The sequence below is a fragment of the Equus przewalskii genome, chromosome 5, assembly GCF_037783145.1.
Source record: "Equus przewalskii isolate Varuska chromosome 5, EquPr2, whole genome shotgun sequence".
Classification (NCBI taxonomy): Eukaryota; Metazoa; Chordata; class Mammalia; order Perissodactyla; family Equidae; genus Equus; species Equus przewalskii.
In genome coordinates this window covers 28,276,168-28,302,469 of record NC_091835.1, presented here as the reverse complement: position 1 = coordinate 28,302,469, position 26,302 = coordinate 28,276,168, and the positions used below count along the sequence as shown (strand labels likewise).

General features: G+C 48.0%; 2 protein-coding genes across 7 annotated transcripts in view; both read left to right on the top strand.

The window, feature by feature from the left end:
- The first annotated feature begins 13,300 nt into the window (after positions 1-13,300).
- The window catches only part of LOC103541363 (tubulin alpha-8 chain), a 35,161-nt gene continuing 22,159 nt past the window's right edge, over positions 13,301-26,302 (top strand). For 2 of the 3 annotated variants that reach the window (XM_070618872.1, XM_070618869.1), the window contains exon 1: positions 19,992-20,128. In XM_070618872.1, coding sequence (XP_070474973.1) covers positions 20,069-20,128 — 60 coding nt within the window. In that variant the 5' untranslated portion in view covers positions 19,992-20,068. Of the gene's footprint in view, positions 13,370-19,991; positions 20,129-26,302 lie in introns of those variants that run through there. The other variant, XM_070618870.1, reaches the window with a different exon arrangement.
- PEX26 (peroxisomal biogenesis factor 26) lies at positions 13,493-23,131 on the top strand. 4 transcript variants are annotated; one of them, XR_011539927.1, is made up of 6 exons: positions 13,493-13,865; positions 14,773-14,913; positions 15,370-15,665; positions 16,908-17,054; positions 18,945-19,257; positions 19,820-23,131. XR_011539927.1 is itself a non-coding variant. In XM_070618875.1 (5 exons), exons 1-5 carry the CDS (start codon positions 13,636-13,638, stop codon positions 19,921-19,923), a joined length of 918 nt encoding a protein of 305 aa, XP_070474976.1. In that variant the 5' UTR covers positions 13,493-13,635; the 3' UTR covers positions 19,924-23,131. The 4 variants fall into 4 exon arrangements, 2 of the variants coding, with proteins under 2 accessions (XP_070474976.1, XP_070474977.1); XR_011539926.1 differs by having other exon boundaries at positions 18,936-19,257; XM_070618875.1 differs by lacking the exon at positions 18,945-19,257.

The window sequence follows — 26,302 nt, the reverse complement described above, 5'->3', positions numbered from 1 at the left end:
ACTGAACTTGTTCCTTTGGGAGAAACCCTGAGAGACGGAGTGGTGTGGTGTAGCAGTTTTGGTGTCACATTTGCGGGTTAGAATTTTGGCTCTGGCATTTCCTAACCGGGAACCTCAGGCAAGTTTATTAACTGTTCTAAGCCTCAGTCAAATGGTATCCCTGATAACCACCTGGTAGGACTGTGGGTACAATCAAGCCTGGCTCATAGGCTGCTGTTAGAAATGGGAGAAGGAAGAAGGGAGTTCGGAAGCCTCTGCAGTTTTATCAGAGGGTCCTGGCCCTGTCCCCTCTCTGTTGAAGGGTCAGGCTTTGCAGACCCACTTAGCCCAGGGCATCCTGAACACTGGAGATCACTTTTCTGGGATCCAAACGGCTCACAGAGTCACCTCAGGGCATCCTGACCTCTGAATCGCCTCCTTTAGGAGTGGCCTTTTCCCACCCTCCTCCACTTGCTAACTTACTGCAGATCAAAGATAGCACCAGTGAAAGGAACCTGGGTCCCAGGAAGGCCATGGCCAGCCCTGAGCTTGGAATTCCAGGGTAGGAGGGGCTTCCAGCGGTCTTGCACTCACTCCCCAACCCTCACTCCAGGCAGATACCCCTGCAGTGGAAATCTGTTAAAACTTTGAGCTCATTAAGGAGGCCCTTACTGACACCTAACGTCATTTTCCTCCTCGTCTGTTACCCCACCCTGCCTGAAAGTGCTCTCAGGATGGACGGCAGAGTCTGACCAAGCCTCCTCACAGCCCTCCCGGCTGAATGCAGGTCATCTCAACCTCTGTGTTTTGCTTGTACAGATCTTATTTTTCAATCTGAATTCACCTCTCACCTCTAGGCTCTCTTTGAGGTTTTTTTTTTTAAAGATTTTATTTTTTCCTTTTTCTCCCCAAAGCCCCCCGGTACATAGTTGTGTATTCTTCGTTGTGGGTTCCTCTAGTTGTGGCATGTGGGACGCTGCCTCAGCGTGGTCTGACGAGCAGTGCCATGTCCGCGCCCAGGATTCGAACCGACGAAACACTGGGCCGCCTGCAGCGGAGCGCGCGAACCTAACCACTCGGCCACAGGGCCAGCCCCTCTCTTTGAGGTTTTGTATTCCCTCTTTGATTCAGGTAGGACTTGGGATGGATGGGAGTGGAAGCCGAACCAACATAGTTTGGAAGAATGCCAGCAGCCAACATTCTCCTGATTTAGGAAGAGGAGGAGGGAAATGAAGGTTGCCACCCAAAGATACTATGTGCTCTCTTTTTGGCAATCCAGAGAGACACTAGTGTTTTCTTAGCCAAACAAGTACCAAAGGGGAGCCTCAGAGTGGAGGGTGGCAAGAGGTGGGGTGGCGACTGGGTGGGGGTGGGGAAGGCAGAGGGAGGGTGTGAGAGTTGGATGAAGAAGTTAGTTTTCCTGAACTGGATGTGTTAGTTAATGACAGGTGGTTGGTCTGGAAAATTGAGATCTCAGCCTTGATTTTACCTCGCTGGTGGAGACCTGGTTTCTCATCAGGCCAAGGGATCCTGGCCATTCTTTCATTGAACAAATAATCATGACCACTTCACTGGGTTAGGAGTTGGAAATACAGAAACAAAATACACAGCTCTCTACCCTGCAGGACTTAATAGTTTTGTGGGAGGTTCACGTAAGTAAACAGACGGTTAGGGTGCTACAATACAGGCGAGTATAGGGTGCTGCTACAAGAATAGAGACAGGGAGGCACTTAATCTACCTGAGAGAGGTGAAGAGGGATTCAGGAAAATCTTCCCAGAGGAGATGATAATTGAGCTGAAACCTAGAGGGTTACAGGGAGTTAGCCAGTCCAGGAAGCGGGAAAAGGCTCCCAAGAAGAGGGAATAATTTATTCAAAGTCCCAGGTTCAGAGAGAGCCGGGTGGGTCAGGAAAATGGCAGAGGGCCTTCCGACTGGAGATGTGGGTGTGAGAAATAAGGCTGGGAGGTGGGCAGAGGCTAGTGAACAGTAAGCCACTTCCAGTAGAGGGAATGAGCCCACGCTCCTTGAAGGAGTCTTACTGGTTGTGCCCACCAATGGCAGTCAATGGCTGCATCATCTCTCACAGCCCAGGCTCAAGAGCAAGCTGCGTAGTCAAGCCAGTGGAGGCGAAGGCAAGAAGGCAGGTGGGCAGAGGTTCTCCGCCATCATGATGGGGCACAGCTGTGGTATTCTCGGATCGTCCTGAGGATCAAAGATTCTTTCCACATACTTCGAGACTATCATGCTGAAGTCAGGAATTTCTTCACTGGTTCTTGAAAATGGGCATCTGCAGGGTGAGGCAGGGCAGGGTAGCTTGTTTGCAGCCAGCTGTATGCCAGTTGTATTTAGTATAGGGAGTAAAGGACAATACTGTTCCCAAAGCAAAGACTAATTGGGAAGGGAGGAAAAGTGAGTGGCTCAGAGGTGCCGCTGTTGGAATTTGGGCACATGGCTCACTTTGGAATCTGCTGGGCCCACCATGTCTGGGGGGCTGTGGGCCTCAGTGTGACAGCCCAAGGGAATGTTTTATTGCTACTTCCTGTTATTGAGCATTTAAAATGGATCTGACAGGGCAGGGAACATACCAATCCCAAACATACCAGCCCCTGCCCTTTCCAAGGGAAGTATGCCCCACATGCAACACTCTCCTGCTCCCTGTTCATGCAAACTCCTTTCTCTGTTTGGCTGCTGAGGGTAGGGAGAAGAAGAAGGCACAGTGGGGAATGCCATTTGCTTTGCGTTTATTCTGCTTTGATCTATTGGGACAGCACTAGGGTTCCCCAAATTCAGGTAGAAAGGGAATAGTCAGGATGAAACCTCTTGGTGAGGTGCTCAGTGTAGACTTACAGCTTATCCTGCATGCCCAGTAATTGGATGGCCAAGCTGTCTGTTTCAGAGGCAAGGTCTCATTTAGATCCCCCCAAAGAGTAGCTTGGCTGGGCAGCTTACCACCAGCCTGAGGCCCACAGACCAGTTATATGGTGATATACACCATCCTGCAGGAGTGGGATCATAGCCACAGGGCAGTTCTATTAAAACCACTCGCAGCTCAGCCACCTGAGCAATCCTTCTCTCCCCTCTTGCCCGTCTACTTCTCCCTGAACCTCTACTTCCCTCTCACGTTTCGTTTCACTAGGCAAAAAGATGACCTAAATTAAGTGCTTCTTCCTTGCACTTTTTTAATCCCCCTCTTTTCCATTCTCCCTTCCAGTTCCCTCTCACCCCATTCTTCTCCTCATGCTGCTACTGAGGCACTGTGCATCACCTGTTGGCAGGTTGGTACTTTGTCCTCCCAAATGTTCATCAGTACCTCTGCCATTGCACAGCCCCGGAGGGCAGATTCGCCTTGTGGTTTATGGCATATGCTAGGGGGTGCCTTTCACATATGGTACGATGTAAACGGTGCCCTCTGCACTGTGTACCTCAGTTGCCTTGGATTCCACGTGGGACTCAAAAGCCTTCAAAGCAACAAGTCTCTCAGAGGAAAATATTGGCCTCCTGGTGGAGAGCAGGTTCTCAGACTGGACATTTAAGCCTCTGACTAATGCCTCTGTGAATTGGAGTCTCCCTGCTGCTTTTAACCGGAGATTCAGAGCCTCTGACACAGAGACTTTAAATCTTCCCAATCCCCCCTCCAACCTCACCATCCACCACTCCCTCACACGACCACATCTGCGACAGATGATCTGAACATGCCATGTGTCATCCTGACTTCACACCTTGCTCCTGGAGTTCCTCCCCACCGGAATGCCTCCTCTCTAGATCGGAATCCAATTTGATCACTGACGCTCAGCTTCCCATCCTGCTGGAAGCCTTCCTTGTCCATCCCACCTCAGCGACATCTCTTCTCTATTCTCCAAACTCCTTCAGAAGTCTGTTCCTCTCATCTGACACTTTACATCAGACCACTGCTTAGAAACAATGGCTTCCCATTACAATGAGAATGAAATTCCCCCTTATCCTTCTTAGGCCCTGTGTGGTTTGACTTCAGCATAGTTCTCTGACTTCTTTTCTTCCTGCTCTTGCCCTCGTCCACTCCCCTTCAGCCGCATTGGCTGGCTCTCACACTCACCAGGTTCATATCCATCTCAAGCCTCTGCACTTGCTCTTCCCTCTGCTAGGAGAGACTCTTCCCCTAGACATCCAGGGGCTACCAGAATATAAAATCTGTAAGGGCAGAAGCACCATTGTATTCCAAGTGGCTTGAACAGTGCCTGGCAATGGTGGGTGATTAATAAGTATATGTTGGATGAAAAGTACAAATAATACACTGCCTTGCATTGTCTGTCTCCTCCTTCCCTTTGCTCCATCTTTCCTTTTGTATCTACCTCCTCCCCCAATCATAAGTGTCCTGAGGGCTTATGATTTGTATCCCCTCAGCATCTAGCCCAGTGCCTTAAGGTAAGTGCTTTAATAAAGACAGGGGGTGGGGGGAGAGTTCCTTCATGCCTTTCTCACTCAGCAGGCTGAGCAGCCTGTAAGGCAGAAAAAGGGTAACCTTTGTCCTCCCAGGGCTGCTCAGCCATTGGTTCAGTGAGCCAGCTGCCAGCCCCAGCCTCTGGGATGTCTGCTCCCATCGCAGCAGAGCTGTTCTCCACTTGGATTTCCCTTCTTGCCACCACCACCATCATTTTCTGAGCTGGGTGGATTTTGGCAAAGGGTATCTAATCTCCTAGAACTGCAGCTGCCCCCTCAGCACACACCTACTCTTAGGAGAAAACAGGGTTCTGCTGGACTAATTGCACTTTTTACAAAGTGAGATGTACTAGAAAGATTTATTAAAAGATCATGACTTTGGCTGCTATATTTCAAAGACTGGGCAGATGTTTAAGTGATAGAGTTAAATATTCCAAACTTACCTCATCCTCCCTCTCTCTCTCAAGGGTGAGCATTCTGTTCTTCCAAAACCATGTCCTTCTCCATATTTGGGAATCTGGAATGGGCACTAGAGGCACAGCCCTATCTCCTCTTGGTGTCTGGGAACTGTAGTTCCCAATGAGTGATGGCTGCTTTTTCCTGGCCAGCAAGTGGGCTGTCCTTCCTCAGGAGGACACAGCAGGAGCCCTGAATACACTGGGATGGAAGGGTACTATAGAAGGCTTTCCTTCTATTTTCAGCTCTCTGTGAGCTGGTTTTGAGCAAGGCATCATTGTTCTGTGGCTTAGGCTCCCCATATGTAAAATGGGGATAATTATGTCTCTCTTTTTCCAGCTGCCAGATTATTTCTTGGGTGGGGTAATTAGCCAGCACCCATTAAATGCTTTGAGCTCATTCCAGCAAGGAGTGCTTTATAAATAAAAATTGTTATCTTTAAAGAGGAAAACGTTAATTTTGATTGCCTAATTGCCTCCACCAACCCACTCTTCGTCTCCACGTCAGAGATGCTGCCTAATCCCTTTGTGCACATCTCCACGCACCCTGCACCAAATTGCTTCCTTGCATCTCCTTCCATTTTGTTTCATCAGCTCGAGTTTCCTATCCTCAAGAACAAACGCTCTCCTCCTCCTCTCTGAAAGGAGAGAATGAGACACACCAACTCTGCCCTTTGTCAAAAAGCATAAGAAAGTCATAGAGAAGGGATGATTCGGACTGGATTTGAGCTCCACGAACTTCACGTCTTCCCAACTTGTGCATGAATGTGACAAAGAGCTGTCAGTCTCTGCTCCCTCTGAAGAAGGAACAGAGAATTCACTGTAGTAGGAAGGAGTTTTGAAAGATCTTAATAAGAACTCCCTTCTCTGGAGATTTGAAAAAGAGTACTGAGACCTAGCACCCTTAATTAGAGGAAAGAGGCTGGTACACTGGAGTGCCATCAGCAGCAGGCTTAGAGTCAGGATGGCTGGAATCCTGGCTCTGAGACGAGGCAAATCATTTCACCTCTCGGGCCTTTCTTTATCTAGGAGATGGACATAACAATATACGTTAGAATGTTTTGCAAAGTGTGTACAAAGTTTAGTTGTTATAAGAGGCAGCATGATGCAGTGGCTAAAAACGGGAATTGTAAAGTCAGACACATTTGCATTAGAATTCCACCTGGATTTGCTGTGGAAATTTGATCAAATTACTTGACCTCTCCAAACCTTAGCTCTGTTATCTCTGAGATGGGGATAATGAGGACTACACGAGACAATGCATTGTAATGGACCTAGCACAGAGCCTGGCGCACACCAAGTTCTCAATACACGTAGTTGTGACCATTATCAATGTATTATGTAAATGTAAATGTAGTTATGACTATCAATGCATTATCATTGCATTATGATTATTTGTCTCATGCTTTGATTTTTTGTAATAATCAAATAAAATAATGTAAAGGGACTTTTTAAGTTGTAAAGTACTACACCAATCTGAGGAATGATTAGAATTAAATGCACAAAGGAGGGAGATGGACTTCCCAAAGACTTTTTTCCAGCTTCAGGGTTATACAAGATCAAGGATGTACAATTGCTTTTTAGCTACAAATAACTATAAACATGTAAATTGTCACTAGTAACAGCAGGATTATTCGTTTCTTGTTTTAGGTAGTAGGTAATACCAATATCCAAATGAAGAATAAAAAGGAGCCTCATAGGGGCTGACCTGGTGGCGCAGCGGTTAAGTTCACACGTTCCGCTTCTCGGCGGCCCGGGGTTCGCCAGTTCGGATCCCAGGTGTGGACATGGCACTGCTTGGCACGCCATGCTGTGGTAGGCGTCCCACATATGAAGTAGAGGAAGATGGGCACGATGTTAGCTCAGGTCCAAACTTCCTCAGCAAAAAAGAGGAGGACTGGCAGTAGTTAGCTCAGGGCTAATCTTCCTCAAAAAAAAAAAAAAAAAAAAAGGAGTCCCATGACATACTGTGAGTAAGGCAGGTTACAGGGCAGCATAATTATCACTAAATACACATACCTACTATGTGTATTTATGGAAGGATGTCCATCAAAACATTAAAAGCGGTCATTTATGAATGGTGGGTTTCAGATGATTCTTATTCTCTTGTCCTTTTCTGTCTTGTTTGGATTATTTTTACTCTGGGTATATATTAACGAGAACAGTTAAAAGATATAAAAGGGCAGATATTGAACAATCAGATTTCAGGTTGTAAAACACTAGGAAGATCCATATGACGGTCCTTTAACCTTGGAGAATGTTTTCTTGGGTATGGAAAATGGAGTTTCCGTCAACAAGGAGTAGTTTGTGAGAATCATACTGACAAATGCCCGTGAAGAGAAGTCAGAGGGGAATGAATGGAGCCAGGGGAATGATGGCCCTGGGAAGAGAGCAAGAGGGGACCTCTTCTCTGTTTATTTTGTAGGCTGTAAGAATATGGTGGTTTCCATCATAGCCTGCATACATGTGAATTTCCTCGTTTGCTATGGTAACATGTTTCCTGTTATTCTACCTCTATTCTTTCTGGTCTTTTAGACTCAGCTGTCAGAGAGGAGAACTGTGAACTCACCCACTCGTCATGCTGCCCATACCTTTTGTCCTGAGGGATTAGGGGAAGGGTGGTGAACCTACCTACAACCTGCTTCCACTGTCCTGCTGCCTTTCAGAACCAGACGCACAAACAACAAACTCTCTTCCCAGCAGGACACAAAATAGCAGGGATGACAGCATGCCTTACCATTCGTGATGATCTTCTTCCCAGAGAACTTCCCACAGGCGAGTCCACACAAGCTTGCAAGCAGACTGTCCATTGGGCAGCCCATCCCCAATGAGGACAAAAGACATGTGCTGGGGGGAAAGGCAGGTTCTTTCCTGTTGCCACAAACAACTGAGATTGTCCTCAGAAAGAAGTGAACGTCTTTGGACTTCAGCATTAAAGCCCACTTAATGTGGAGCCAGGAACAAAGAGGGCTGCCATGTTTGGCCTTGCGGGTTGTAAAATCCACACAACTCCACGGGGTGCCATTCATACAGACTTGCTGGGAATGGCACCTCCTAGAGCTGTGCTGTGTGGATCCCAGGAAGCGGAATTTTTTCTGAGCATACTGATTTGCAGAGAAAGAGGCCTTTACAAAGCCAGGTAGATTGGCTGAGTAGTTCTTAACAAATTTTTGAAACGATCTGAGTTGTTGTCAGTTAAAGAATATGCTCAGACACCTATTTTTCTCATCTTACTAACCTTTTAGTGTTTTTCTTAGAGTCATTCTAACTGCTCCAGAGGCAGGTGCTGAGTGGAGTCAGCATATCTATGCAGCATGGCACTAGGCTTGGGGAGGTAACAGTCTGAGAATAGTAATTAGAACAAAAACAAAAGCAAACTGCAATCCCTTTTATTTCTTTTAGGCCCTGACACATGGGACAGGTTGGGCAAATATTTGTTTTACCTGCTGTAGTCAACTGAGTATGAACTCCAGTTTTAGGGTTGACTAAAGCTACCAGGATTGGTGCGACTGGAGGCCTGCCCTTGAGCTTCTTTGAGTTCTTACCTTTGAGGTTCTTTCTTTTCCTTCTACTCTCTCCTGGATAAGGTATAAAATTAAGATTTCTGGAAATCCTCCCAACATTTCTCTTTCCTCCCCCACTACCCAAATACCTTAATCAGGGCTGACCCAAAACCCCACTTCAGGAAATAACTTGGGGTGTAAATATTCTGTCAGTAGTTCTCAGCCTTTTAAATACAAATGACCACTTTTAGTTGCCCCTCCATCCCTCTTATATTCAGAATATTTTGTCTCCTAAACAAAATCTTTTAATCAATAACATTTGTAGCATTACTTCAAGTAAATACACAATTTATTCTTGAGATATTAAAGCTGTGTCGAGAACCCCTGCCTCTCATTTTCCCTGAGGGCCTGCTAGGGGGACCCTGCAGCTTTTGAGAACCACTGCTGCTCTCCCTGCAGGGGAGGGGATAGCCCTGGCGTGCTGGTGTCAATGGCCCGCAGTTGCTCCCAGCGCTGCTCTTCCCAGCCCGTATCTGTGCATCAAGAGTAACTTCTGATGCTGTGAATTACCCCAAAGTGATTACTGGCAGAGATTTCTGGGCTAGCGAGGAAAACATTTTTAAGCAAAGGTGAGGTCCTCTCTGGGGCAACACGGGATAGGGAAAGGAATGCTGCGTTCTTCTGCTGTGTGATATCAGGCCATAGATTAACCTCCCCCAGCCTCAGTTTCTTTCACTGTAGTATGATAAACCTCCTCCCAACTCTAAAATTTTATCACTCAAGGTGACTGAGTTTATTGAACTATTTCCTGGGAAATAAGGAAGACAGCACTAGAAGGAACATTGCAAATTACCCATAGACAAGAAGGCAGGCTGTGGGATCAGTATCTAGAAACAACTTTAAGTGTCTCTCTTTTTTGGGGGCTGAGTTATGGCATGTATCTCTTCAGCTTCCAACCTTTTCATACAGTGATCACCAGTGAGGCCGCCTGAATGTCAGGACAAAATGACATGAGACAGCTCAGGAGAGGGGGGGTCTTCCAGGGCATTGCATGCTTATTGTTTTACACCTTGCTAGATGGCACAGGGATCCTGAGATGGGCGAGACTCTACCCCTGTCCTCAGGAAGGGCACAGAAGAATAGAGGAGCGGCACAAATAACTATACGGAAACATGGAAATTGGGAAGGACCCACAGAGAGGCATAAAAAAACAAACTACGATTGGGAGTTTGAAGGAAGGAGTGATTAGCTTGAATTAGGGGTGATCAGGAAAGGCTGGGGGAGAGAGAATCTTTCTGCACTTCCACGATAGAGCCAGGGCTGACTTATCCCCAGTGATCACCCATTACTTGTTTTGTTTTTCAGGCTTGGTCTGGCATCATGAAGATTTGCTCGGCCTTCTCCTGAGCGAATCCTCTGACTCCTGAGGTGGGTGAGAAAAGAGGGAAGTTGGACAACAGGTCTCCTAGTGAGGCTCCTCCAGTCACCTTCAGGGGAGACGAAGAGGAGTGACAGACAGCCCTTTGAAGAATGCCCCTGGGTTTAGGATCTGGTTAGAAATCTCCAGTAATTGTTTTAGCTTTGCCATTGAAAGCACGTGTTTTGTGCTCAGGCAGTTTCTGAGCTTTAGTTTCCCATCTATAAATAGGAAAAATAATAATATACGTGCGTTACCTTGCTCACAGGTTTGCTGTCAAGCTCAACTAAGATAAGTGAAAGTAGCTTGTTCAACCAGCATTATACATTAGTGAAGAAGAGGCTCTGGAGCCAAATTGCCTGAATTTAAGTCCCAGCCCTCCTCTGCACTTCCCGTGTGACCTTGGGCAAGTCCCTTAACTTCTCTGTTGCCTTGGTTTCTTCATCGACAAAATAGGAATGACACTAGGACTTTTGTCACAGGCTTGTTGAGATATATATATATATACTTTTTTTTTTTTTTTGGTAAGGAAGATTAGCTCTGAGCTAATATCTGTTGCCAAGCCTCCTCTTTTTGCTTGAGGAAGACCGTTGCTGAGCTAACCTCTGTGCCACCCTTCCTCAATTTTGTATGTCGGGCACTCCCACAGTATGGCTTGATGAATGGTTTGCGGGTCTACGCCCGGGATCTGAACCCACAAACCCCAGGCCAGCAAAGTGGAGTGCATGAACGTAACCACTATGCCACTGCACTGGCCCCCAGGGTTGTTGATACTAAAATGAGTTACATGTAAAGCACTCAGAGCAGCACCTAGCACATAGTTAATACTGTCCTACATACAGGGAGCCGTCATTATGACTGTTGCAAAGTGCTCTACAGAATGATTATGATGATTACTTCTTAGACACAGAAGCAAAGTAAGAGTTCTGCTGTGTCTACATGGAGAGGAGCAAACAGGAAGCACTGAGTTTTGCCCTGAACTCCAAGTTCAGGCTTTAAAAAAGAGCCATAAAAATGCCATCTAACTTACGAAGGCCTGGAGTGAGGCAGGCACACCCCTCAATCATCCTGGACAAACATTATCTCCACCCTGCTAATACTTATCTCTTTGGGTGGCTTCTGGGCAAAGGTCACACTAGGCATGATCCTACTGTGCCCAGAGCTTCACCACCGACATCCCTGTACTGAGGGGCTCTGGTTGGGTGGGATGTGTTCAAATGGACAGCTATGGATGCTATCTATTGTCACAAAATGCAGAACCAGTAGAACCAGAGGACAGAACAGGCTGGGCTGACTGCAGCTGTGGGCATCTCTGACCTTTGGTAAGGAAGAGTCGAGTCAGATTCTAGGTCAGAAAGGAAGATTACAGAACTTTGAGGTAGAATGAGGTTCTTTCTTCTCCTTACTCATTCCCCAGTATATTATACCACCTCACCTTATATTAGCTTCAACTATTCCAGTGGTTTAAAGAGTTCCATGGGCTCTCACATGATCTCTTCTGATCCACACCTCGTGTGGCAGGTGTTGGTAGCAATATCCTCAGATGAGAAAACTGAGGCTCAGAGGCATTCGGTGACTTTCTGGAGGTCAGCTGTCTTAGTCACCGAAGGAACCAGGATTCTAAGCGGTGTAGCTCATCTCCCAGTTTAGTCCTCTTTCTGCTACAAAAACACTGACTCATCGCCTGCTCGAAGCAGGCTGAGCAAGTTCACATCCTCAGATTAAGGCAATAGGCTCAGCACCCTGTCGAACACCAAGTTCCAGGGCGTGGGTATGGGTTAGGGGATGGCTCATAATGTGGATTTTGTGTTTCATTCTACTAGTTTTCCCCAAATGGAATGATTCCAACAATACAAATTCTAACGAGTGAGGCCTTATAGACCTGAGAGAACTGTCCTTGTTTCCACTCTTTATTTTATCCCAAGGGGAGGTTTCCAAGCTTGCATCATGAGCCCTGAGTCACAAAGACTGCTTAGGTCTATGTCATACCTGTTCACTTTTCCTCAGGTGAAATAAATTTACTTATGTTTAGGATTGCTGTGTCTTAGCTTGAGAAATTCTGGGTACATTCAGACACAGAGGGGACGGTGGAGTCACAGAGGATGTGATGAGGAACCAACGTGGGCACCACAGTGCTAAAGTTAAACTGGTGACATACAATCCACTATGAAGCCTGTGTAATCAAAAATTGGGTGAAACACAGAAACAGAACACAATCATATTTTTATACGATTTTTTAGCAACCTTCCACTTCGTTAAATATCTTGACCTCAGTCTGGGAGCTGCAGCACTACTGAGGCGCATTTGTTTCTGGCAGGTCTCTTTCTTTTAAGGCTGTGCTGCCATCTCCTGGAAAAATTTGGGAATAGCAAGCAACCTCTTGTTCTGGCAGCCATCACTTAGAGGCGGTCCTCCTGGAAGTGAAGGGATGTGGTCCTGCCAGTCTCAACTTGCCGAGGCCTGGTCAGGTCTATTTTCTGATCCTACTGCTTTCCTGATTTTTCAGGGAAGACTTCTAAAATCAGTTTTGAGAAATAAGTTTTTTTGTCCAATAATTATATTATTACTAATGATCATCATCTGATGTCAAGTCTGAGGCAGAACTGATAAAATATTTTGGTAACTTCAGCCTTGGACGCATCCACATTTTCCAGAGATCTCTGCTTGCTTCTGGAGTTTGCTGTGTGGAAGGACCGTTGCTTGGTGGGGACGAGGGACTTAGGGCGGAGCTCCTCACAAATGACCCTGTGAATATCTTGGTCCCAAGGGCACTGTTCCACTGACAGAGGCCAGTCATGAGCACGAGGGCCACGTTTTCTCTCGGCTCCGCCCCAACTCTGGATTTACTGTTAGAAAACGAAGTTAAATCTAGATATCAACCCTATCCCTCCTCTGTTGTCACCCCTAATTCTCTTCTCCATTTATTTCTCCTTAGCATTTATTGCCGTTGACATGTTGCTGTATGTATGTTACTCGCTTCTTTTTAATCTTCTGTCTCCTTCCACGATGATGTGAGCTCCGCCACTGCAGACACCTGTCTCTTTGAAAAGTTCACTATGGGATCCTCAGCGCTTAGAGCAGAGCCTGGCACCTAGCAGGTGGTCAAACAGTACCTGTGGCAGAGCGAGGGCCTGGCTGCACCGCCTCACACGGACGGCTGCCGGCGTCCACGCCTCCGCCCCGGCTCCCACGAGGGCTGTCTGCAGAGGGCCGGGGCCCGCCGTCCTCACTGCGACCCCGCAGAAGCTCGGACTCAGAAGCGTCACGCGGCTCCACTCCCGCTGCTGGGATTTCCTCTGTTCGGCCTCTGCTGGAACTGCGTAATGAGGGGCCCTCCTCGTCTCACCACAGCCTCCGCTTTACTGTTGCCCGATGCCGAAGCGGTTGCGCCAGTTTGTTTTCCCCCGGGCCAGCAACGGTTTCTGGGGCACGGCACGCTGAGGGGTGTAGTCCGAACTCCGCCATCGGCATCCAGAGGGCGGCCCACCCGGGAACGGGAAATGACTACAACTCCCAGAGTGCCCCGCGCCGCCGGGAGCCTTGCGTCCGCCGGGGCTGCGAGGCCGGGAAGGTGCCGGCGCCCCGGCCCTCGCCTGCGGTGAGCGGCACTGTTCGTGAAGGGAACCCGGGGCGGCGCTCCCGGGGCGAGGTGGCGTTGGTCCGCGTCGTGCGCCAGAGGGGCTAGGGCCGGGTACCGCAGGGTCGGCTGTTCGCAGGCCCGAGTGTGGACACGGCCCCTCCTCTTCCTTCCCCGGGCCTTGGCCTCGGGAGGCCCTCGGCGAGCAATGAGGCCTCGCGTTCTTCCCGCTGGCCAGCGCGGCGGCCGCCCCGACGTGCGAGGGGCCCGGCCCTGAGCCCGGCGCCATGAGGAGCGGCGCCCCCAGCCCGGCGGCCCCGCCCCGGGCGCTCGCGGGGCCCCTGCGCAGCAGCGAGCCGGCGCGCGCCGCCCCCGTCCGGTCGGCGGCCGCGGCCCTGCTGGAGGAGGCGGCGGACCTGCTGGTGGTGCACCGGGACTTCGGCGCGGCGCTGCGGACCTGCGAGCGCGCCTGCCGGGCCCTGGCCTGCGGCGCCCCGGCGGAGGAGCCCGCGGGCGCGTACGTGCAGGCGCCGCGCGTCTCGGGGGCGGGGGGCCTGGAGCGCGGGAGGGGTCGTGCCGAGGCTGCGCCGCGCGTCGGGGGCGCCGCGCGCTCCTCCCGGGGAGCCTGGGCGTCGTCTTGTGTCCGTTCTCCAGAGGAGGAAAGTGAGGGTCCGCCCCGCGGGCGGGCAGGGGCCGGGTTCTGCCGCAGAGCCTAGGGGCAGCCCTGGTCGGGGGGGCGTGGTCGCTGGGAAGAGAGACTGGACCGACTGTCAGGGATGCAGTCAGCAGCGGGGGAGTCCTCCCCGCCCCCAGGCCGTCCGCTCGCGACCGTGGCGTATGGCGGGAGTGGGTTCAGGGCGGGCGTGGTGTCGCCCGTCGAAGGCCTGCCTGAAAGACTCAGCCCGAGGGAAGCCTCGGCCCCGCGTGGCTCTGCCTGGTGCTGCCAGCCTCGCGGAGCTGAGCGCGTCGTTCCTCGGGGCTGTAAGCTGCGTAGGCCGCGCCGGGCGGTGGGGGGTGGCGTCGTGCCCGCCGACCCCGGAGCCGGGGGCCGGAGGGCCCCCTGGGCGGCGCTCGGGGGTCGCGCCCTCCCCTCGGCGGCCGCTACCCTCCCGGACGCGGCGCTCCGCGGGGTCCTTTCCGCCCGGGGCTAGAGGAGGCCTTCCCGTTGTTTTACGCCTGGTTTTACTGCGGAGAAAGGTGTGTGTTGCTTGCTGCTGGAAGGTGTACAGCAACGGTTAACTGCTGGGAAAAGGGTCGTTTCCTCTTGTCGGGGCCCGTGAGACCGATTGCAGTTGTGAGGCCCGCTGGAACCCTAGTGGGGAGGATAGGGGTGCTGGCTGCCGGGGAAGAGAGTCCCAGGCGGAGGTGGGAATGGAAACGCAGGGGAACCGCTACTAAACGCGAGTTGGTTTTTCTGCTGACAGCTCCTTGGAGGTGAAATGCTCCCTGTGTGTTGTGGGGATCCAGGCCCTGGCAGAAATGAATCGGTGGCGGGAAGTCCTGTCCTGGGTTCTTCAGTATTACCAGGCTCCTGAAAAGCTGCCCCCCAAAGTCCTGGAGCTGTGGTAGGTCCTCCCTGCTGACTCGCTGGATCAGTCCAGGAACCAGAGAGTCTTCATGCTCTCTTCTGAGTCAGTGCCTCTGTCTCCTCTTTGCCACTTCCCAGCCATTTCCCTCCAAATCTAATTCTTTCCCTATTTTTTTTTTTTCAGACCTCAAAACATAGCAAATAAAGGGTGAGGAAGGAAGAATTTAAGAATGGGATAGGGACAAGAGAAAGGGAGGGGACACTGGGAATAGGAGATCTGAAGTGGGATGACAGAAGTTGAATGTGTCAGCTGAGAAAGCTTCTTGCTGCTTCTTAGGAATTCCTAATTCTTGTCAATGTCAGCCTGCAGCAGGGAAGGGCTGGAGGGTGGAGGGGAGGACTTGGATAGGAAAAGTGTAGTGGTTATGAGAGATGAAGCGCTGTGCAGCACTGACTGTTCTTTTTTTGTGGATTGTATTATTTGGGGCTGCAGTGTTCTTTTATACAGCAAAATGCAAGAGCCTGCAGCCATGCTGGAAGTGGTCCGTGCCTGGCTCCAAGACCCAGACAATCAGGGCCTTCCAGAATACAGAGCCTTGGTAGAACTTCACCTGCAGCGGGTTCTGCTGCCTCTGGGCTGCTTGTCGGAGGCTGAGGAGCTAGTGGTGGACTCTGTAGCCTTCAGTGATGAGCAGCGGCTGGATGCACTCCAGGCCATTAGCACAGCGAGGGAACAGCAGAAACATGAACACTCTGGCTCTGAGGAGGCCCAGAAACTAAACCAGGAAGGTAGGACATTATCCTTCTGTGGCTTCTGTAAAGTGGAGTTGTGGGCTTTCATGGAGTTGAGGTCCATCATGACATTCCTGGGAGCTTGGGAGCAAGTCTTTGTATGAGTAACTTCCAAATCACAGAATAGGAAACCTGTTGAGTTGCTTAGAAAGCCAAGCCAACATGGCGGCGGAAGGAGAAGCTCCATATAGACAGGTGGTGCCGGCCGGGTCTCAGAACCTTGGCTCTTGTCTCCTGAAAGTCACCTGCTCCTTGGAATCCTCTCATTAGATCTTTTGCCTCCACCGTGCTGGCCTAGGTGGGATGTTACTCCTCCTTTGAATGCTGGCCCAAGTACAGACACAGCTGAGGTGTGCTTGGGATAGTCCAAGGAAATAAGCAACTAACACGATAAGTTGGTGACTTGACTTATGAGATGAAGAGTACGTCTCCTCAGCTTGGGCCCCCCTGGCCCGCATCCTATCTGCCTACACTTACTAGACATCTTGGATGTCTTCTTCAGTGATTGATGTCCACCATCTTCAGGGGCAGCCCACCTCTGCCCATTAGAGTGCAGTTTTATAAAATGACTTCTATAGGGAAGCCACCTCACGACCCACCACCACACACCTGGCTGGCATCATACAAGGGTTCCTACACAGCGTTGGGTTGGGTGTGGGAGTTGTTTTTTTACAAAGAGACTTTAAAAGGTCTTCTAGTCTAGACCCTTCCGTGGTCTTGAATCCTCCTCATCCCTTTCCCTGGAGTGATCATCTAGTCTGCATATGAGTACCTCCAAGAACAGAAAATTCACCAGCTCCTGAAGCAGCTCATTCCATCTCTGGACAGTTCTGTAGGGAAGTTCTTCCTGATGCTGAATTTAAGCTTTTCTCTTCGTATTTTTTACCCACTGATCCTTGTTTTTTTTCTTGGTAATGTGGACAATAGGCCTAATCCCTTTTTTTACTTGAAAGCCCTTTGCCTATTAGGAGACTTGAATCCTGTTCTCCAAAATGTTTTTCTTTGCATCCTTAAGAGCATGAACTTGTTGAGATAGGATTACTTCTTTGTAAACAAGTTGTTGGCTTAGGGGATTCCCTGTGGCTACCCAAGCCCTCTGCTCTTCGATTCCCTGGGGAGAAATTAGGGAGGAAAGGGATTTGATGGCAAGTTCAGTACCTTTTGCTCAACTCTAAGCTCAGAAGCAGGGAGCTGATTCTCATGACTTATGCTGAAGTTATGCTCTCTCTCCCTGACAAGGCTCCTCCTCCCACAAATTTCTGTCACTACTGATGTCTCTTCGCCGGCTTTGGGACTTTGTAGTGAGCCACTTCTTTTCCCTGCCCTTCAAGAAGAGCCTTGTGGCTGCCTTGGTCCTCTGCCTCTTGGTGGCAAGGTTTGATCCAGGTGAGTGAAGCCTGCCTCTGCCCCACCCTTCCTGGGGAAGGGGCAGTTGATGGGCTGGGCCTGTGGGAACCCTCCCGGGGGTGGAGGTAACTCCTGAGTATCTTCTACAAGGAGCATTGCTGGACCCGAGCAAGAGTCAGCCCCAACCCACAGAGAAGGAGATTGGTCTAATCCTGGAGTCCCTGAGAGCAGCCTGGAGAAAAGTCCATTCTATCCTGCTGGCCCTTGAATGTGCACTCTGGCTCATTTAGCCATCTCCTTTATCCAGGGGTGAACTCTGAGTAGAACCTCAGAATTTAAAAAAGAAAATCTTATCATAATGTCTAAAAAAACTGTGTTAATTTAAAACATATTAAATTGTATAAATACATATACATTTTAGAAAATGTGGAAAATAGAGAAAAGTATGAAGAAGAAAACAGAAGTCACCTATATGCCTGCTATTGTAATGGTTATACTTTCAGTCTTTTTCTATGGATATAGATGCAGTTTTGCATGTCATAGATATTCTTTAAAGCATAGCTTTAAATGGCTAAATAATATTCCAATTTACAGAAGCTTCCGTAATTGATTTCATAACTCCCTCTTGTTGGACATTTGCTTGTTTCTTATTCTGTCTTCTGTTGTGCTGTGAAGGAGACATGAGCTTCCTAAGTGCTCTTGGGAATGGCCCTCTTGTTTCCTGAGGATTAATTCCTCAGAAGGCTGAGCACTGGGCCAGAGGTTAGGCAGGCGCTCACTTTTTTAGATTTTTTTTGTGTTAGTCTGTGTGAGTTGTGATGTAATCTCTACTTTCCTTGTGAATTTAGACTTAGAATAGAATTACATAACTTTCAAAACTGAACGGAAAGAGGCCGGCCCCATGGCCTAGTGGTTAAGTTCAATGTGCTCTGCTTCGGCAGCCTGGGTTTAGATCCTGGGTGTGGAGCTACACCACTAGTTGGAGGCCATGCAGTGGCTCACATACAAAGTAGAGGAAGATGGGCACGGATGTTAGCTCAGGGCCAGTCTTCCTCAGCAAGAAGAGGAGGATTGGCAGGAGTTAGCGCAGGGCTAATCTTCCTCAAAAAGAAAAAGAACCATAAAAAAAAATTCTCTAAATTTTTATCAAGTCTCTGGAATAAAGCAGAAAGTCAGAGGGTAGACAGGAACAAACACGAACTATCCTTAGCTTTCCTGAGAGCTAATGAGGGATTCTTCCTACAAGAGACAGAGCTGTTCAGCCAGCACTCCTGCTTAGTGTTCAGCAAAGGGGTTAAAGGACGAGTGTGAGCTGTGCACAAAGAGCTCACTGAAGGAGAGAAAGGACTGTGGGGACACGGGAAGAGCTAAAGATTAAACCAAAAACTTGCAGTTTTGAAAAGAGACAAACTGTTTGTGTGACCCTGGGCTAGTCGCTTTTCTCTCTGGTTCTTAGGATTGCCAACCAAAAAAGAAAATGAAGGGACTAGAATAAAGGGTTTCCAGTTTTTTTGCCAAGCGGTGCCATGTTCGCACCCGGGATCGGAACTGGCGAACCCCGGGTCGCTGAGAAGTGGAACATGTGAACTTAACCACTGCGCCACTGGGCTGGCCCCATTTTTTATAGTTCTTATAAGCCCTTTAGTCTCATAAACCCTGGTCTCCTAAGTGGGGACGGCAAGGGGCCATTTGAGTTTGCTGTTTCCAAGCGTCCTCAGAGCGTTTTCAAAGCGCCCTGGCCTTACAGGCCTAACCTCGGTAGCAGTCTTGACTCATTGCAGTGGTGGTGCCTTGCGAAAGGAGTACCCATGACTGGGCCACAATTAGAACTCGGTAGAAAGGATATAAAGAGGGCAGATTGCCAACAGTTTTCTGTAGGAAGTAACATTTTTCTTTTTTTTCTTTTTTTTTTTTTTTGAGGAACATTAGCTCTGAGCTAACTACTGCCGATCCTGTTTTTGCTGAGGAAGACTGGCCCAGAGCTAACATCCCTGCCCATCTTCCTCTACTTTATATGTGGGACGCCTACCACAGCATGGCTTGCTAAGCAGTGCCATGTCCGCACCCGGATCCGAACCAGTGAACCCTGGGACGCCGAAGTGAAACGTGCAAACTTAACCACTGCATCACCAGGCCGGCCCCGACATTTTTCTTTTTAAGAAAGAAAGAACAAAAAATCACTTAAAATCAGTAATTCAAATAAGGAAAACAAACAAACTAGCTCAGCTCTAATTCCAAAGAGGTAGATTTTAATTCATTTTATTTTCAGTATAATTTACTTATGATAAAAAATAGGTAATACTGTCACTTGGCTCTAAATTTAAACGATGCAGCAAGGAATGTAGTGAAAAGTCTGTTTCCAAATTTATCTCCCCAGAGGTAGCCACCATTACCAGTTTTTGGTATATCAAAAAGTTAGATTAAGGTGCTGGCCTAGTGGCGCAGCCGTTAAGTGCGCACGTTCCGCTTCATGGTGGCCTGGGGCAGGAGTTAGCTCAGGGCTAATCTTCCTCAAAAAAAAAAAAAAGGTTAGATTAAAACATAATAAGTTTGGATCTTTTTCTCAGCAAACTTAAGGTCACTGTAATCCAAGTGAATAAAATATATCCCAGAGAATATATCCTAGAGAAAGTGAGATTCTTTACTGGGGAGGGGAGGAGGAGCAAATAACGTTAAGCATCAAAATATGCTTTAAAAACGGTGCTGTCTCCAAAGGCACTGGAGTTTCTGAGGGATGGGTGTGGGCTACGGGAGGAGGAGGAGGGAAAGAAGGCACACTGACCCGTCTCCCCTTTTCCCTGCAGCTTCTCCGTCTTCCCTGCCCTTCCTCTACAAGCTGGCGCACATCTTCCATCGGATCCGGGAGGCCGTGTCTTCTCCTCTCGGCCAGCTTCCCATCCAGAACTGAGTGGTCTTCCTCACTCACCTCACTGCCCCTCAGGTCTGCTGCGGCAGGGGCGAGTGACTCATCCATGGCAGCATGTTTCCTTTTGCTGGCTGGTTCCCTGTAGGAGTGGAGCCAGCCTAATTCTAGAAAGAGCTGATCCAGTCAGATGAACTGTATCTTGCTGCCTGAATGCTCTCCCCCTCGCACCACACTTTGGCTGGCCTTGGTAGGTAATGTGGAAATGGAGTGGGGCTAGAGGGCACAGGTCCTCCAGAAGAGTCACCTCTTATTCCCAGTGGCTCCTTGTGAAGGAGGAGTTTGGAAAAGGAGAGTGCATTCCTGAACATTCCATCTTCTTGGCAAAGGCAAAGGGCTGATTTTTTAGGTCAGGGTGTTAATGAAACTGGAAGTTCAGGAAAACCCTGATGGAGTGACCCTTGGCCTTTCACTTCCTTGGAAAACTTCCTCTGAAAATCACCCCAGAGGGTAGGCCCTTGATTAGGCAGAGTGAGATCTGAGAGAGCCTCTTTCTTTTCTATGCTCCTCTCCACAGATCCGGTCTAGGTATCAGTATACCATCCCCATGGTTTTGTGATGGGCTTGAAGCTGCTTGGGCCTTCTCTGTTCAGACCAGCACCTGGCTTTCGGAACCAACCAGGTGCCCGGTGAAAACAGAGTGAGGCTCTTCAGCCCCATCACTGGGTAAAGTGATCCTGCATCGTGCCTCTCGGGCTGCAGCTCGATTTCCCATGTCGTCTGTGGCCAAGCCCTGCTCTGTGACACTTGGTGTCTCCGCCTGCCCTCTCCCTCCCATCAGCCGTTCCCCTGCTCTGCAGTAGTAGTTTTGTGCTTTGTCCAACAGCTGTTTCCCAGGTTCTGCCTGCGTCCTTGCCTCCTTGGTACACTCCTTGACTGCTGGTTCTTCCCTTTCTGTGTCCTCTTGTTCTACTTCTGGTTTCTTGTTTGTATAATGCACAAGTGTTTCTGCTCGTGGGGTCTTGAAAACTAGGCCAGCCTCAGAGGCTGCTGAGCTGAAAATGGAACTGGGTAATCAGGTGAGCTGGAAGCAAGGTGCGGAGTGGGTTGGGCAGAAGGCAGACATGGGTTTTGAAGGCAACGAACAATTTATTCGTTATTGTCGGGAGGAGGCATCGGGGCCTTGGCATTTTGAGTATAGCTGAATGTTTCAGTGTTTTCTGTCACTGGCCAAAGGATCTTACATGTTTCTGTGCAAGTAAATGTAGAACACTGCCTTGCTGTCAGGTGTGAAAGGCTTCCCGCAGGAGCCAGCCTTTCTGCAGTGGCAGTCCCGCAAGCGCCCCTGCTGGGACCTCTGTCAGTGTTGAGGTCAAGAATATGGGAGGTGCTTATTAGCTTTTCATAGGCTGATTTTTAGCAGTTGCAAGTCAACAGCTTCTCTTTAGTAAAAGGGATAGAGTAAGTGAACTTCACAGGCCCGTGGAGATTTAAGTCCCTAAGCTGTGGTCCAACTCTGTAGAAAACAAATCTATGCTTTTACATATAGGCTTTTAAATAGAGTTAAGAACCTTGGGGAGAGGAAGGGAGATGGGTGAGCTTTGAGATCTCTCCTTTAGAAAGATTTTTTAAAATGAAAATCTGGTCCTGTTCACTACGCTAGATAAAACTCTTTAACGAATTCCCATGGCCTATAGGATAAAACCCAGATCCTTTTTTTTTTTTTTTTTTTTTTTTTAGGGAAAGAGCTGAGAGTTAGAATTTTTTTTTTATGCTTTTTTGGTGAGGAAGATTGGCCCCAAGTTAACATCTGTAGCCAATCTCCCTCTTTTTTTTCCTCCCCAAAGCCCCAGTACATAGTTGTATATCCTAGTTGCAGGTCATCCTAGTTCTTCTGTGTGGGACAGTGCCACAGTGTGGCTTGATGAGCGATGCTAGGTCTATGCCTAGGATCCGAACTGGTGAACCCTGGGCCGCTGAAGTGGAGCCTGTGAACTTAGCCACTTGGCCATGGGGCTGGCTCCAAAACCCGGATTCTTCTTCATGGAGTTTAAGGCCCGTTAGGCACTGGTTTGGGCTGACACTTCCACTTTTATGTGAGGCCTCTGTTCCTTATGCATGCTGCCCTCCGGCTGCTCAGCCAGTCATAGGTTCTGAACACTGCGCGTTCTCTCACATTTCCGTGCCTTTTGTACTTGCTGTTCCTTTTGGAAGGTCCAGCCTTCCTCCTTGCCTGATGAGTTCCTCGACCTTCCAGACTTACTCAAGGGTTACTCCTGGGAATCCTCTCCCCATGTCCCCTGCTTCTAGGCCCTATTTCATATCCCTTCTGTGGTAGTGACCCAGTGGCCTTATAATTGTGAAGTTCCTTGCTGCCTCCAGTAACTGTGAGCTCCTTGAAGCTGGGGACTGTGGCGTGTTGCAGTGTTTGAGTTGGGTCTGGATCCCCGCCCACCTCTCACAAGGCGTGGGACTGCTGGAAAGTGACTTCACCTTTTGGTCTCAGTGTTCTCATCTGCAGTATAGTTCTTTTCTCATAGGGACTTTTGGATGAGTAAATGAGATCCTGCTTATGGAGTGCTTAGCATGTTATCCTGTCCCAAGTAAGAACTCCCGTGAAGGGTAGCTGTCTCCCCATTGCCCAGCTGAGTGCCTGGAGGTTAGAAGGTGTTTAGAGGTGTTTAAATGAGTGAGTTGATATGATTGGCATGACAAGAGGTCTCTGCTTTTGGTGAGCCTGTGGGTTTTGTATTGTGAAACCCTGAGTATACAGAAGACCTGACTGTGCCCAGCTCACTTTTCTGTTCTCTCCTGAAGTTCTCCAGTACTGTTCTGCTTATAGGCCTCTCAGTCCTCTGTTTTATGTTTGTCTTGAACTCTCCAGTGTTGTCTTCCGAGTCAGACAAGGACCTCAGAGCCAAAACTGCTCCGATGACGACCTTTTCTGAGGATGCAGGTTGGTGCTCATATCCGTCTTCAACTCTGGGCTTAACAGGGTCAGAAGCAAAAGGAGGGCTTCCTTGTTAGATGTGCACCTGCGCTGTCTAGTACGCTAGCCGTTAGCCACAGATGGCTTTCGAGCACTTGAAGTGGAGCTGGTCCAGATCAAGATGTTCTGTAAATGTAAAATATACACTGGATCTTGAAGACTTAGTACTGAAAAAAGAATGGAAACAATGATTTTTATATTGATTGCATGTTGAAATGATAATATTTTAGATAGATTGGGTTAAATAAAATCTATTAAAAATAATTTCACTTGTTTCTTTTTACTTCTTTTTTGTGGGGCTACTAGAATGTTTAAAATTACATATGTGGCTCGCATTATATTTCTGTCGGACAGCACTAGTGAACACACCCAGTACACATCAGGTTCAGAGGGGATGGGACTCAGAGAAGCAGCATTGTATGGTGGAATTTGGGGATGGTAGATCTGGAACGATCATCTATTATAGCCCCCTTCTCTTTCAGTTGAGGAAATTGAGACCCAGAGGGGTGAAGAGATTTGCCCCGTCACAAAGCCTGAATAAGACCAAGGTCTCCTGACCCTCAAGTCTAGAGTTCCTTTCACTTCCCCAGGATTCTGCCTCACTTGCCCTAAAATCAGTCACTCTTGAAGTTCACTGTTAAAATGCAAGTATGTCTGGGAGTGGTAACTTCAGTTGGGGTTGATTAGTTCTACAGGGTTGTGAGAGAATACGACATAGGACAGATGTTTAAAATTTTGGGGTGCTGAGGAGAGCAAGAATGGGTAATACTCCTCCGTTTGGTGGTCAGATGGGAGGCCGGGAAGGATGAGGTGAGGTGGAGAGGAGAAATTAGGCTACTGTGGGTCATCATAGGGATGGAGGTGGGTGGCTGCAGAACAGATGGTGCCAGAGGAGGATGTTGGATTCCGCCTCCAGAAGGGGAGTTTGAAGGGACTGAGGAATTATTTCATAGCTTTGTGCAGCTGTTTGCATGTGTCTGTATGCAGACTATTTTAAAAATATATTCGAGTTTTATATAAATGGTCCAAAATTCAAAAGTTGTAAGAGGGAAGTCATGGAAAAGAAAGTCTTTTTTCTACCCTGTTGACATCTCCCAGTTTCCTGCCCAGAGTCCACACCGGTGCCAGTCTGTCTATCCTTCCAGAGCTAATCTCTGGTAGCAAGCTTTCTCTTACACAAATGATGGCATACCACACTGCCACACTTTTTTTTTTTTGAGGAAGATTAGTCCTGAGCTAACATCTGCCACCAGTCCTCCTCTTCTGAGGAAGACAGGCTCTGAGCTAACATCTGTGCCCATCTTCCTCTACTTTATAAGCGGGACACTGCCACAGCATGGCTTGACAAGCAGTGCATAGATCGCACCCGGGATCTGAACTGGCGAACCCCAAGCTGCCGAAGTGGAACGTGTGAACTTAACTGCTGCGCCACCAGGTTGGCCCCTGTGCCACACATTTTAAAAAGTGTGCTTAATCTTGAATGTTTATTCCTCATCAGCTCATGTAGAGCTGCCTCGTTCTTGTTAGCTATGTGGTATTCCATTATATGAGAGGCTCACAGGGTATAAACCCTGCACCTTTTCTCTTTCTCTCTTTTTTTTTACTTTTTAAAAAATTGAGTTCATAATAGTTTACAACATTGCGAGGTTTCAGTTGTAGATTATTATTTGTCCATCACCATATAGGTGCTCCCCTTCACCTGCTCTGCCCTCCCCAGCCCCCTTCCCCTGGTAACTACTGAACTGTTCTCTTTGTCCGTGTGTTTGTTTATCTTCCATATATGAGTAAAACCACACGGTGTTTGTCTGTCTGGCTTATTTTGCTTAACATAATACCCTCCAGGTCCATCCATGTTGTTGTGAATGGGATGATTTTGTCTTTTTTATGGCTGAGTACTATTCCATTGTATATATATACACCGCATCTTCTTTATCCAATCATCGGTTGATGGGCACTTGGGTTGCTTCCACGTCTTGGCTATTGTGAATAATGCTGCAATGAACACAGGGGTGCATAAGTCACTTTGAATTGTTGATTTCATGTTCTTTGGATAAATACCCAGCATTGGGTTAGCTGGGTCATATGCTATTTCTATTTTTAGTTTTTTGAGAAAGTTCCATACTGTTTCCCATAGTGGCTGCACCAGTTTGCATTCCCACCAGCAGTGTATGAGGGTTTTCTTTTCTCTACATCCTCTCCAACATTTGTTATTTTTAGTCTTGGTGATTATAGCCATTCTAATGGGGGTAAGGTGATATCTTAGTGTAGTTTTGATTTGCATTTTCTCTGATGATTAGTGATGTTGAACATCTTTTCATGTGCCTATTGGCCATCTGTATATCTTCTTTGGAAAAATGTTCAGTTCCTCTGCCCACTTCTTTTGATTGGGTGGCTTGTTTTTTTGTTGTTGAGTTGTGTGAGTTCTTTATGTATTTTGGAAATTAACCCCTTGTCAGATATATGATTCGCAAATATTTTCTCCCAGCTGGTGGCTTGTCTTTTTTTTTTGTTCCTGGTTTCCTTTGCCTTGCAGAAGCTTTTTAGTCCGACAAAGTCTTATTTGTTAATTTTGAGTAGACATGGTATTCGAAAAGATGCTGCTAAGACCAATGTCAAAAAGTGTACTGCCTGTATTTTCTACTAGGAGTTTTATGGTTTCATCTCTATAGGACATGAAATGCTTTCTGTTCATTCCAACAACCCTGTTAAAAAAAAACCCATGAAAATAAAATTATCTATATTTTCTGTTCGATATACATTGATTTTTTATTATAAATACATCTCTGTTACTTTGAGTTCTGCAGTTTTCTTCATTTAATATCATCATCTATTCAGTTTCCACCATCATCTGCTTCCTCACTATATGTCTGTGTTTCCTATGGCAGCTGTAAGAAATTGCCACAAACTATGGGGCTTAAAACAACAGAAATTTCTTCTCTCACAGTTCTGGAGCCCAGGAGTCCAAAATCCAGGTGTCTCTCTGAAGGCTCTGGGGAGAATCCTTCCTGTGGTCTTCCAGCCTCTGGTGGCTCTGAGGGTCCTTGGCTTGTGGCAGCATAACTCCAATCTCTGTCTCCATCTTCACTTGGCCTTCTTCTGTGTTTTTACGTCTTCTCCTTGTCTGTCTCTTATGAGGGCACTTGTCATCGAATTTAGGACCTACCCTAATCCAGGATGACCTCATCTTGAGATCCTTAATTACATCTGCAAAGACCCTTATTCCAAATAAGGTGACGGTCTGAGGTTCCAAGTGGACATATCTTCTGGGGGCCACAATTCAACCGCTGACTCCCTGTGCAGTATTTGTCAGCCATTTCATTTTTTTCCAGCTTTTTGCTAATATGAATAACAGCTCTAACAGATTGCATATGAAAATGCTGTAAAACAGCACTGTTATTTTCCTTGTGTGTTGTTTTCTTGGGATAGTTTTCCAAA